Source organism: Chenopodium album, chromosome 21 (assembly GCF_948465745.1).
Source record: "Chenopodium album chromosome 21, dcCheAlbu1.1, whole genome shotgun sequence".
Classification (NCBI taxonomy): Eukaryota; Viridiplantae; Streptophyta; class Magnoliopsida; order Caryophyllales; family Amaranthaceae; genus Chenopodium; species Chenopodium album.
In genome coordinates this window covers 38,481,846-38,496,209 of record NC_137854.1, presented here as the reverse complement: position 1 = coordinate 38,496,209, position 14,364 = coordinate 38,481,846, and the positions used below count along the sequence as shown (strand labels likewise).

The 14,364-nt window shown below is 33.0% G+C and overlaps 2 protein-coding genes across 2 annotated transcripts; one reads left to right on the top strand and one right to left on the bottom strand.

The window, feature by feature from the left end:
• The first annotated feature begins 1,519 nt into the window (after nt 1-1,519).
• Nucleotides 1,520-4,534, top strand: LOC145602500 (uncharacterized). Its single transcript, XM_081658694.1, has 2 exons — nt 1,520-2,243; nt 4,325-4,534. Exons 1-2 carry the CDS (start codon nt 1,814-1,816, stop codon nt 4,339-4,341), a joined length of 447 nt encoding a protein of 148 aa, XP_081514820.1. The 5' UTR covers nt 1,520-1,813; the 3' UTR covers nt 4,342-4,534.
• A 5,628-nt stretch (nt 4,535-10,162) lies between these two features.
• LOC145600791 (F-box protein At2g17036-like) lies at nt 10,163-11,829 on the bottom strand. The gene is made up of 2 exons (XM_081656654.1): nt 11,642-11,829; nt 10,163-11,546 (listed from the first exon to the last, which is right to left on the bottom strand). Exons 1-2 carry the CDS (start codon nt 11,827-11,829, stop codon nt 10,163-10,165), a joined length of 1,572 nt encoding a protein of 523 aa, XP_081512780.1.
• Between the last annotated feature and the right edge of the window lie 2,535 nt (nt 11,830-14,364).

Here is a 14,364-nt window from a genome sequence, read left to right as displayed (position 1 = left end):
TGATATGATTGATTTATATATATATATATATATATATATATATATATATATATATATATATATTTTAAACCATATTGATCTACATTATCATTCATTAATCTCACTTTACCTCAAAAATAGGGGAAAATCATATGGATCAAATATTTTAAAAACTGCTTATAACAAATTGGGCCAACTTACATACATTCTTCATCCTAGGGAAAGTGCAACAAGTTTATTATACTCTCCATAACAAGAACCCAATTTACAACCACAAGATCTAATCTAACAAAACTTTTAAAAAGAGGCAACGTAATAAACATTGTACACAAAGATAAGGTCCACGTCAAGTAGGCCCCACACACACTCTCTCTAATATTGACTACTCAACCTCTTTTTTATTAAACACTTCTCTCTTCTACAATCATAACTATGCGTGTCCCTCACGCCACCTTTCTCCTCGCGTCTTCCCGCCTTTTCCTCCACGTTTGCTTCCTGATAAAATCTTCAATATTATTAATGGATAATTACCTTTTTAAGTTCTAAACTAAATTGCAACCCTTTAATTTAAATGTTTTATCTATTCATCTTATTTTACCCTATTTTTAGTGTAAAAAGTTAGATAAATTCAGTTCAAGAAAACACGTTCTAATACCCAAATAGATTATTACAATTAAAATAAGTTTTAATAAACTTTAATACGATACAAAGTAATTGAAAATCAAATGAATTGAACACACCATAAGGGTATATTTTAGGGTCTATTCACTTCAGCTTCATTTCAATTCCGTTAAGCTCCAATCAGTTCAGTGCAGATCAGTTCAGCTCCAATCATTTCAGTTCAGTTTAGTTCAGCTCCAATCAGTCCAGTTCAGTTCACTTCAGCTCCTGATTTCCTTCTTTCATAAAATATTTATTTGAGCTTTATTCAATTTAGTTCAGTTTAATTCAGCTCCAATCAGTTCAGCTTAGTTCACTAAATGTGAACATGCCCTTATTCACCTTATATTTTTTTGACAAGATTATTCACCTTATATTTAATTATCTAGAATTTATCTTTAGTTTATTTGAACCTGTCTGAACTTATTAAAATTTATTTGAATTATAATTTGTATCTAGATAATTCTTAATCACAACTTATTTTTGTTAATAAATTTTATCTTATTGCCTAATCTATTTATTTTTTTTGTAAAGAGAAGGATCCTATTAGACCGAAACTTCTCACAGGTCCTCCTGACACGAGTTAGCGGACCAACATTTATTTCTTTATTAGATATACTCGTTTCATCTTATTTTTTATTTTATCTAATTTTATTTAACTTTTCTAAAATTAATTCGTACTGTATTTATTAATTTAGAAATTAACTTAAAATAAAGCAAACAAAACAAGGTGTTTCACTATAAAACAAGTCAAATTACAACGGAGTATTATTTTTATTTTAATAAATAAATAAAATTCAACTTCGCTTTTTCCCTTTTTGCCCCCACCACAACACAGCAGCACCTCCTTTCTTCTTCCTTCTTCCTTTTTCCCTCCTCCTCGTCATAACCAGATAAGCTTCCCCCAAAACTTTCTCTCTCTAACAACAGATTTTCTCTCTCCTCAAAAACTCCTCCCTTTTTTCTCCCTAACCCCACCTCTCCACCTGTAACACCGATTTTCCCTCTAACTTCACCATTATCCAATTACCTCGATTTCAGCATTTTTTCCCAGAATTTTTTCCCCCAATATATCTAGGGTTTTTAATTTTTTTTTTTCTAAAATTAAATTCAATTCCAATTTTGGGTTTTTCCTCCTTTAATTTTTTCTTTTTTTTTTTTTTGAATTTTCAATATGATGAGAAGACAAGATCATCAACACCATCATCATCAACCTCAATCTAGGGTTTTATACGAATTATCTTCACTCGTACTCAACATCCTACGCTACCCTCCATCACCGTCATCGCTCAATTTCTCCGACCATAATCTCTACTCTCTACCGCCGTCTTCATCGTCGTCGGCGCCGGCGGTTAGGGTTCCGCCGCAGATAACGCCGGCGGGTTTCGCGTCGTTGATGTTAGGAATTTCTCTGGCTTTGATGCTCTGTGGATCGGTCACCTTCTTCATTGGTTTCATGTTGCTACCTTGGGTTATTGGGCTTGTTATGGTGTTCTATTTTGTGGGTTTGGTTACCAGTATTTCCGTTTTGGGTCGGACTTTTCTCTGTTACGCCACCTCTGCTCCGCCTTCTTCTCCGTCTTCCCCTCGGAAAGATATTCCTGGTATATTTTCTTATCATCATGTTGATTTTCATAATTAATTTCATGATTAATATTTGTTTTATTATCAAAAATTTAATTTTGTGGGCTGTAATTGTTGTATTCCTTGGTCCTGTTTATGACGGTATAAGAAAGTTATGATTTTGACTGCATATTGATAAAATTGATAATCAGGAGTAATTATTTTTGTAATACTATAATTTTTAATGATTAAGGGTTATTAAGTTTAAATAGTGGCATTAAATATATCTCGAAGTTGATGTTTAGTTTAGGAATTGATGACACAACTACTCATTGGATCTGTATTTTTTAATGCGGAGTATTTGGCCTTTAGCGCTACATATATCATTATCCTATGGCGTTATGACTAGTTTTGGGTGATAGGATACAAACCTACGATGGGTTTTATTTGGATAATTGATGAGACCTTGGCATTGGCAGGATTTATGTTTCACGGCGTTTCGACTAATCTAGAGTATTAGGCTAAGTTTGGCTTATAGTTGGACCTTTGATGAGACTGTCATTGGTGGGGGTGCGTATTTATGTAGGAAATTTATGTTGGTTACGAATTATTCTAGAGTTGGTTAGATTTGAGAATGATTTTGATTCGAAAATATTTTTTCTTTGTGTGTGTATGAATTGCATTTTGTTGGTTGAATGTGATTGGTAGTCCTTTTGAGTAATGGTAAACACGTGTGTTCTTCTTATGGTGGTGAAAAAATAGGCGTTTTGACTTTGTATTAGCATGTTTCATGTGTTTGATAAACAGGGAAATATTAAAGGACGAACCATGGCATGTACTAATATATATTTTTATAATGTGTAATTCAGTGATGAAGAATTTGAACTGGTCTATAGTAATTCGTATATAACATAAATTAAAAGGTATTCTTTGGAGGTTGAATACATGTAGTTGCTTGTTGGTATCTTTCTTGACTGGCATTGTGACAAGAGTGTAGAATTATTTAATCAAAAGGCCTTGTCCTGTTTGCCGTCTTTGTCATCTGAACAACCATGAGTTAATTAGTTGGTAATTGTCATCATCCACAAGCCTTCTCTCCCTTTTATTTTTGGGAATCTTGAAATTTAAAGCCTTATTGTGTCATCGATATGTGTTCATTTTGATCTTATGCTACAATTTTAAATAATGAAATGAATGACTTAGTTTTTGGATGGAGGGTTTACGACGTTACGGGTCTGTACTTGTATCCTTGAGGTTAATTATTCTACATATAGTACATTCCCACTTTCCTAGGTTAACAAGGTCTTATTATTGCTTTATAAGCTTTCCCTTGATGTTGGTTGTTTAGGACGCCTCAATAAGACAACACTAACCTCTGTTTTCAGTTTTTCTGGTCGCCTATTTAGCGAAGCTTTGGTGCTATATTGTTCTAGTAGTGTATTCGTTTGATGAAGTCCTTACTCCTGGTAAATGTGCTGATGAATTAATATGCTAGTTAGTCTTCATCGAATGTAGTCACAGTGGTTTTTATTAATATCACGTCAATTTTTTCTAGATTGCTATTTGATTGCTGATTTTAGATTCATCTTTTATATATGTGGAGAGTAGAATTTTCTAAGAGTATATATTTTGTTTATCCCTAATTGGCTTGCCTTATGTAGCTGATGATTAATTATGCAGATCTCACAAGCTGTCACACAGATATCATATTCTAAAGCGTTTAGAAGTTTTTTTTTAGAATGCTAAAAATGGAAAAATATTAGTCATTCAATGATATGTGCTGCAGATCTCACAACGTCACAAACTTTATCCAAATGTGTCATAATACATCCACTTGTCATGTATAATGTGCAACTAATTGAAGCTTAGCTTCTAACAACCCCAATATTGATTAAAGAAATAAAGTAATCAATTATTGTCTATGATTGTGTTGGTTGAGTTCTGTTCCTTGTATTAATGTCGAGCAATCAGTATGAAACAGTGATTTATATGTAATTTGTGGATTCATGCTGTATTTATTTGGTGATGTTGACTAATAGTATTGTCATTTTTAAGTTTCCTTGACATCTACAATAATATTGGAAAGAAGAATTAACATATGTTCCCTGTAATCCATATGCAGCCTGGAAATTCATGTAAAGATGGCTAGGATATTGCGGAGGCACAGAGGCACTATTGCAACAATAGAGGAGGTGGGCATTCGTAATCCTTGGCTTCTCTTTTGATGTACAAAGGAATTGCTATGAGCCGAAAAGCTATTGGAATGTGGTCTGCGGGTAACTGGCTTTAAAGATTGTTTTAGAACTTGTGGATATGTGGCTTCTTCATTCAGTTGTTTGGGGGGGGGGGGGGTTTGGGGACAAATTTGTTTTTAGGTTATGGCAGTTGCCTACTACAGTGGATATTATAGTAATGTAGAGAACATGAAGGTTCTTTTGTGTTGAAATTATTATTTTCATATCATGACCATGCTGCTCTCTATGATCCCAAATGTGTAAATTTAAAGCCATGGGGCATTGTTATATCTGTATATGGCTTCCGGATCTTTATTCTGATATTCTGAAGAAAAATGAGAGAATGCGGTTACTGAATACAAGAATGCAATGAAAGCAAGCTACTAATATATTTTGTAACTTCACGAATTGTGTACGTATATTTAAATTAAACCGTGTTTTATACTGGGTCATAGCTGTCATTATTGCAGTGATATTAGAGGTGATCTTTGTATGGCCGGTCTGACTCAGGCCAGGCTGCACTGCCCATTTCGGCCTGATGCTTCTGGCTGGTAAGGCTTGGTTTTGGGTCTTGGATCGGACCATGATCAACTCTAGTTTAATTCAAGCTGCACATTCTTCTGCTGCTCTGTGTAACTTGTATCATGTAATCGTTATTGTATAAGCAGAGCTCCGCTGTCTGACTTTGTTGGCCTGTCCTTGTGATCACAGATCACAGAACAGAGCTTATCAGAGACTTAAATTTAGATTTCCTTACATGGATATTGATACGATACGATTACATTGCTACAAACAAGGGACAATTATTGTCCTGCATGATTCCCGTGTCTATTGGAAGGACCCAGAGAAACATAGAAATAAATACTCTTATATATGTTTTATATTCTGTCTAAAAAACAATATTCGAGTAGGTTAGATATTACTCCGTATTGAAAGCAATAAAATCTCAAACAATTGTACTCCTCTTCGAAAAATGCTGTTTTATTGTTTCAATCTCTAATTTACTAAATGACATGAAACACAAAATTAATTCTTTATGGTTTTTGGTGTAGTAGTATTGATTATAATTAGATAGTCATATAATTGTAATCCATATCTTTTGAATAACAATTGTTTCACTACTAACATCATATACTACGTAATAATTTCCTTATTTTAAAAATAAAATTAAAAAAGAAACCTGTAAAAAGAATTGAATAATTGACATCAACATTGATCGCATACTTTTGCAAAACATAGTATAAATTAGCTAATTACACTTCGTAAATATTGTATGTAGTTGTCACGTGCAATAGTGCGTGATACATACATGTAATCATGTATTGATAAATAAGGACTCTCAAACCACAAGGAAACAGATCAACCAAACTTACAATTAGAACACCAAAAAATGTAAATGGATAACACAATTAGCTAGTAACAACATATAATTAGTTAAGCTGAAGGCTTAATAACTAGCCAGTGTAGATATGAACACCAATAGCAATAAGGAAGATAGTAATGAGGCCAAAGTAGATTATGGTATGAACAAGTATGGATATGCCGCTTGTCTGCAAGTTAGCAAACTCAACCATCCTTCCCCTCCCCGGAATCTGACATAGCAACCCCGGCGATAGCAACACGAATAGCACCAATGCGATCACAACCGGCCCCCAATCCGCCATTCTCACACACTCTACTCTCTCAGAGTTTCTCTTAGCTTGCTCTAGGAATGTACGTACTAGAGTTACCAATTTAAACTTCTCTAGTGCTTTTATATTACTAGTTGCTAGTAATTAGCGTGTTTGGCATGCTTAGCATATGTGGTAGCAAAGAAAGGAATGTGACCAATTAAAGATGTCTTAGTCATCAAGGCTCTAATAGATTCCAAATTGTTAATTACAACGTTGCATTGTTATTATTATTATTATGGTATACAGATAATCGTTCTATTATTTAACTTTGTTTTTATGTTTGGCAGCTAATATATAACTTGGAAGTATTTTATTTGTTTTTTTTTTTTTTGTTAGCAATAATTAGGTTGATCTTTCAAGATCTTTGAGAGGAAGATATTGAGACTATAGAAAGGCTGGGTATAATTGTAGAGAAAAATGTAGAAATTATAGATGGATCACAAATTTAAATTTTTCCTCACGTATTTGGAATTTATAATGCTTTGTATATTATACCAAAATTGTAGAAAAAAGAGTTAAATTTGTAGCCTCATAGATAGGTTGTACAAGTAATAATATAAACTCACTCGCGTCACTTTGTCATAAAAATAAAAGCACTACCAACTCGGGGTTGGCGTGAGTGGTTAAGGATTTAAGGGCCTCTTGCTCCTTAATCAAGGACTCGGGTTTGAGCCTTGGGTCGTATAGAAAAATTCCCACCTTGGAGGGATGCTGCCCATCGAGGTACCCATCCAAAAGTCCACTCGCCAAAGGCGATGAGAACTCTTCGTAGTAGTACCCAAAAAAAATAAAATAAAAGGAAGTAAAAACACTAGTAATATCTACAAGGAGATTGGTTTTTACTTAATTATCACTCTGTTCTGTACTTAAGTGCATTTATCACGAATAGTACTGTAGTTTTTTTCTCAAACTTTTCTCTCTTTTTCTTGGTGCTAATTGAAAATTAAATAAGGATTAGACCTTTAAACACACATTTTAATAGATTAAGGCCATTAAGCTAATTGATAATACTTCATGTTTTCATTATCATATATATGGACTCTCAAATTTTTGAATTAGTAATTATATATGTACAAGTAATTATTTTGTACAACTCAATGAGTTTAAACTAATACTTGTAGCATCAAAGAATTTAACATCAAGTTTAATACGCATTTAATTCTTGAGGTTAGATTGATCGCATATGTTATCCATTTCATTAAAATATGCATTGGTTGCAGGTCATATCTCTGAGTAATAGTTGAAATTTGTGGGGGCATTTCTACCTTTGGATACTTGGCTATGAAAGTGAAAGCCAACAAAATCAAATTGACTAGAAATAGACATAATAAAAGTGAGCAACAAACGTGTGCAAAATTTAAAATAACGTAAAATAATCTTTGATTAAATCAAATAACAAAAGAGACACACAGTGTCTCTAAATTCTCGCATATTTTCCAACATGCTACATATTAATATATAATAATAATTTATGTAATAACAGCGGTTTTCCGATTTAAAAAAGAAATCAACAGTGCGACAAGAGTCGATCGACATCCCAAAACAAAGAAAACAAAATAAAGATAGGAAGAATTATGGGTTGAAATGCAATGGAATTGATCAACCCCAATACATGTGAATTCCAAGGGCAATCAAGAAGATACAAATAAGGCCAAAGTATAGAAGAGCATGGATCAAAATAGCTGCCCCACCAGTACGGAAGCTCCCAAACTCAATGCACCTTTTGCCACCTGGCACTTGAAACAACAACCCTGGTGATAGAAGAACAAACAAGATTGTTGCAATGAACACTGGACCCCAATCATGACCATGTTTGTGCCCCATTTTTTTTTTTTTTTTTTTTGTTGTTGTTGCTAAATTAAGTAATTTTATTGGGTTTAATTTAATTTGCTGATAAAATTGGTGTTAACAAATTGTGGGGTGATTATGAATTGAAGAATGAAGGGGTTTAAGTAATGGTAGAAACTTTGTTAAGAAGTAAAGAAGATTACAAATTTAGCAATGAGGAGATTTTATGAAACAAGTTATGTTTGATTCACTGTTGCCGCCCCACTTGCCAAATCAGTCACATTGCATGCATGAAATAATAACAATTAAGCTACCATTGCAAACAATGGAAGATCCTAAATTGTCTCAACCTCCAACTTTATGATTTTTGAAAAGCAAATTTTTTATGTATAGATAAAGGATTATGATGTAGCTATAATTCCATATGTCCTCTTCAAAGACGTAACTTATGTATAAGAGTATAACTGATCATAAAATAAGTTTAAGGTAACTTGTTTATGTGGGAAATATTTCCGACTTTAATGTTATGTACGTGGTTTACCCCCAGGCCAATTGGATAAATATAAAAAGAATGTGAGTTGATTATAGTGGGCTAAATGGTACATAAACTTAGCACTTGGCCACTTGACACGAGCACGAGAAAGCAAGTCTAATACAAGCATTTGTTTTTCACTTTTTCTGATCATATATGCAAATGAAGAAATATCAGTACCCATACAGAAGCAAACCCAATTACAATTAATACCCATATGAAAACGAAAAAAAAATAAATAAATCAATATTGTAGATTTGTAGGCGTGGATAGAAAGTAACCTCTAAAAGCTAAACAAAATGGTCTATGATAAGTTTGGATTTGAAATTCTGAAACACAATGATTAGTTGTTCTAAGAGGAAAATGATAGTAGCATAATTTGCGATTACTATGTACTAGTTCCAAATTTTAAAGATCAGAAAAACAGAACCTTAAGATAATACACCAAGTACATATCTAGACTTTAGTTGACAACATCCAATTCTATCATTCTTTATGCTTCCGACTAATAAATTGAGTTAAGAAGGTTAATGATACAGCTAGAAATTAAGTGAACAAAAACCAGTACATACATCTCTACTTTCTCCCATCTCTTGCACCTTGAACACTTAAAGAACAATAATCCTCTATTTGCATGCCAAGCTCGGCAAGCTACTAACCACGAGTCCACGATCAGCATCCTCAATTGATGCTCCTATAACAAGCGCGTTAAATCTTCTTACAGCCATTTGTATGTTCCATGAGCTACAAATTTTGTCGGTTTTAAGATCCATTGCTTGGGATATTTCTGCACCTCTCATCCAAAGATAACATGCAAACAGTCAAACAGAACATAGGAAGACAATCCGAGACTTATTTCAAAGGTTGCAGTTACAAGTTACAACAGCCAGTTTTGCCTTTATATGAGCCCACCATGCAATTACTGTTGCATTTGGAGATTGGATGCAATTTACTTATTCATGATCTAGCATGTATAGAACCATAGTTTCATTCTCAATTCTGCAATAATAGTCAATGATAGCCTTCGATCTGCCTGTGCTCATTTTAGAGAGAGCAATGTCTTAAAGAATGAAGCCAATCTACTAGACTGCTGGCCCTGTTTCTAATTATTTGCAGCGACTTCTATGAGAATTCTGATCCGTGCCATGTGAGCCACTAACAATTGTTTTAAAAAAGGATTAGCTATAATCAGATGGCTTTGTAACCATGTCATGAGTTATTAATTTCTAGCACATTTTGATTTGTAAATTGTGTGATTTGGTTTATAAGTTATCAAAGAAGGTCTGAATGGACTAGCCAGTTAGCCTACCGCATTCATCAGTTAGAGTAAAGGTGTGTCTTATAGTTCCTACAATCAATTTAACCAAGCTTTATCAAAGGAGATATTGACTACAAAGTACATACAATGCTACAACACCAACCGGATCCTTTTTGGGCTAGAATTATATATATAATATGTTGTGGCACCATGCATTATCTTTATTGAGCCTCAAGCTTATTCTAAACCAAATGTAAATAAGTAGAGTATTGCATCCAACTTAATATGTAATTCATCCTCTCATCTTGTAATGTAAGAAAATTAGTCCCAAATAAGATGAAGCAAGTGAAAGGAAACACTTGAAATACTGAGGTAATTGATATTTGTAGCTAGATAAGAATAATTAACTTGTTCTAAAATAATGGACACCTTAAACCTTTAACAGTTGGACACAAAAATTAAAATGAAGTTATGATTAGATACGAGATGGTTCTGATGAATGTGGAGACTCAACCCACATGAATGGAGTTAGCTCACCAATTAGTGATGGACCTTGGTAAAACTTATCAATCTTCTTATCCGTTAAATTGTAGAAGCATATATCTTTGCAACCAGGTCCGGATCCAGTCCATAACCATGTTACACGATCATCAGTGTTATAGATGCAGTTAGGCTTAAAACCTTGAGCAACAGATGCCTCAACAGAAAAAGAAGAGTTGGAACCTACGAAAACTGCTCTGTTTCCCAGATTATTGACTTCCTCAACCCTGTTAAATTCACCATCCAGCTCAAGTACCTCAAATCTTGTGGTGTTGCGCCAACAGCCAGCCTTGTACACTTGACGGATAGCCAACAATTGACCTACCGATTCAACCAAGTAATAATACCATAATTCATCATCTTCTCCGATACGTAAACAAGTGAGACCTGTATAATATAAACTATCTTGTGATGTGTTAAATTTGACTACCATTCCACGAAAGTTAACCCCGTAAAACTCTCCTTGATAAAAAGTTATGTCACGGCAAGGTGAACCAAGGAAAGTTGATTCAAAATCAAAATCATCAGCGATCATTTGACCATCCTCTCTTATTGCAGGATCCACTATTGGGATCCAACTATCACTCCCATTCTTCCAGTAAAGTAGCATTGCTGGAATCTTCCTTTCTACAAAAAGAAAGCCCTCCAAACAAAGGAAGACAATGAAGTCTGAGGTGATTGAGGGGTTGGCTGACAAGATGAATTTATCAGGCCGCCTTCTGATAACCTGGTGCACTTCGTAATAGAAGCTATATTTGGGAAGTTGTATGACAGCGCCCGAGTAAGGGTTGAAGAGAGCAAGCTTATTTCTTTCTAAGGTCAAAATCAACCACCCATATGAAGATAACAACCTTTTTGTGTCATTGTCGTAGTCTTTGTCTAGTAAGGTATTTGGGAGATTGATGTGGCAAACCTTGTAGTTGCAAAGGCTATAAAGACGGCATGTCCTAGACGAGCTGTCTCTCTTGGGTAACATCAACCACGGGAGTGTATGCTCATCCTTAGCTTGGAATTTAGCCTCCTTAGCGGCTGATCTCCAAGACGAACAAACCCATTTGAAGGTCTCAAAATCCTGATAAAAAGACATAAAACCTGCAATCTTAATGATAGCATCTTTGGGCAAACTAGCCCAATCCGCCATGTTAATCTTGAGGGAAGCAAGATTATCCGAAACAAGATTAATTTGACGCACAATTTCAGTCAAATTACAAGAATGAATAGCAGCTTGCTGAGAGGCAGTGTCGGGGTTGATCAAGGTTCGTTTTAATTCAAGTAATGCAGCATTTAAAGTACGAGTATCAAAACGATGCTCAAGATCACTAGTCCATAATTCAGAGGTGTTAACCAAATTAAATGTTGTACTTTAGCAAGAACATTTCGCGAAAGTTGTTGAGTGTGCGTCCAGTGAGAATACAACGGATTCTCATATTGATGGCCTTGTTGATCAAGAAGGTATAAAGGGGGTGGAGATATGGAGTGTCCATCAACAAACCCCACAAGTCGTTGAAGCGTAAGCAACCATGACAGATAATCACCAACCTTTGCACCCTGCTCTAGAGTTTCAGGATCAAAAACTCCAATTTCATACTTCCGTCCGAACATTGCTGTTGCTTCTGCTTCTGCAACACATTATTTACCAACCAAATTTCATTCAATTACCAATCTTTATACTACCTCCGTAAGCTCCGTTGTTATAGGTTATGTGCAACGATTTGACATAAAGCAGAGAGGAAAAATGTCTAATCGTTGCACATAACCTGTAACGGAGGTAGTGGTAATTATAACCAATAATTCAATAATTGACTCTAGAGCAGCCGTTGTGAGATTGATACTGATAACTAAATTAACGATAATTAATTATACTGATAATTAAATCAACTATAAAACTGTGAAATTGATATTCTAGGATTACAAAAAGAAACAACATCTTACCTCAGAAAGCTGCTTCAATGGAATATACAAATTCTCAAATATCACAAATCGGAGAGAAGGAGGAGGACAGGTATTGGATGATTACCAAATCGTGTATCTATTTTTCCTAATATTTATAATCGTACCTAATACCACCATGATTATAATTATGGAGTAATGACTTTCCAAATAATAGACATATAATTAAGGGCAAAAATCGTAATAAAAAAATAATAAAAAAAATAGGAAATTAAAATTGTGCAACAAATTGATGATTATACTAATAAGTGTTACACTTTAATTGACCGGCACATAATTTTAAGCAATTTAAATAACATAAGAGGTAAGTGAAGTAGTTGGATTTTATTAAAAAAAAAAATTATTAAAGGAAAATAGTGGATTAATAATTTATTAAAAAGCAACGAATATATAGGAAAGAGGGTCATGAAAAGAGAAATATATATATACTCTGTGACATTAAAGTGTAGCTTTTTGCCAGAAAGAAAGTGTACTCGTAACACTTATTAAAACACAGTCGCATAACACTTATTGAAATACGGAGGGAGCATGCATCATATATATTCAAAGCCAAAAATCAAATCATCAATCATCAATCATCAATACTATATACTAAAAGACACACCAACAATGCTACGTGTCATCTCCTAGTGTGTCCTTAGTTATTTTTTTTCTTTTTACTAAAAAAAAAAAAAAAATTCAATTAAGGAAACAAATCACTTACAAAAATCATATTATTTATTTATTTTTATTTTTTTTACATATTCCATATTAACATGTAGTAATTATTATATTATTTAAAATAAAAGATTTATTCACAAATCTTTCTAAAAAAAATAATCAATTATATACCAAAAGTCAAAATTTTAATATAATCTTACAATAAGAAAAAATATTGCTCAGAATTTTTGCCTACTTTTGTTTTAGTTGTGTATTGGAAGCTACAATTAAAATTGCAAATACCAAATTAACATATTTCATACTTTTATTGTTTCTCGACTAATTTTATGATTATACTGAGTACAGTAATACTTCTCAATCAATACTATATAACTATATATATAACTAAAGATCACCGTGCATCTAGTGAACCTCTAATATCAATCATCAATCAATCAATAACAATATACTAAAAGACACACCAGCCATGACACGTGTCATCTTCTGGTGTGTCCTAAGTATATATTTTTATATATATTTTTTTTAAAAATTATTTTAAGAAGGAGATATTTTGCATATATGTAAATAATAAATATAAATCTTAGAAACTATATGAAAAAGATACAATATGTTTAAATAATCACCAAATAGATATCTACTAAATATATATATATACAAAGATTTTCTTATGTTTTTCAAAAAGATATCCATTATGTTTTATAAACGTACTTTATTAATTATTATTTCAATTATGTAGGATAATTCTCTCAATGACAATGAGAAGACGGAATGATAATTGTTCAACTATTTGTATCACTCTGAACAAAAAGAGAAGTTTTGAAGAAATTGAGGACACATTGTCTAGAACTATCAGAAGGACATCTCACATCATCTGAGTTTTCAACTAATAAAACTCAAAAGAAGATTGTTATCAAGTTGAGTAATGTTATTAAGATAGATATAATAAAGTGATTTTGTCTTCAAGTAGTTTTTATGTAAGGTTTTGAATTATTTTTAATAATACATCAACTGTGATTTTTTATGATATTTTATCATATAAAAATAACCTCTTTTTCAATCAAGTTAAATATCACTAAAGTTAAACAATAGTACATTTTTTTTTTGGTTTGTGAAATTTAATAAATGAGATCTATGTGATTTGATCATATCTAAGGCTTCCTCTTAATTTGGTTTTATTGTTGATGACATTTTGCTTCTACTCATTGAGTGTCAGTTTGTTTCCTTCTCTTTTGTTAAGGGGGGGTGGAGGTGGAATAGAGTTGCCAATAGTCTAAGCTGAGATTTACTTTTGATAGTTGATGTGTGTGGCTATCCTCAAGACAGCTTGGACGCCCTTGAATCTTAATAAAATGCTAACTAAAGGTTATCACTACTATATTTTATTATATCAACTAATATATCATAATTATCTGTAACAAGGAATCCTAATTTATCTTTTAATATATATACAGATCATATATATTGCATGTATAAATATAATTGACTCACTTTTTGGTAATTTGCAATTCAATTAAGCATATTGGGTAA

What these genes read in the sequence shown, in the direction of transcription:
- LOC145602500 (XM_081658694.1), top strand. Translation starts at nt 1,814, where the DNA reads ATGATGAGAAGACAAGATCATCAACACCATCATCATCAACCTCAATCT.
- LOC145600791 (XM_081656654.1), bottom strand. Translation starts at nt 11,829, where the DNA reads ATGTTCGGACGGAAGTATGAAATTGGAGTTTTTGATCCTGAAACTCTA. An exon ending in CATCAATATGAGAATCCGTT is followed by an intron (nt 11,547 to 11,641) that starts GTATTCTCACTG and finishes ATTATGGACTAG; the next exon opens with TGATCTTGAGCATCGTTTTG.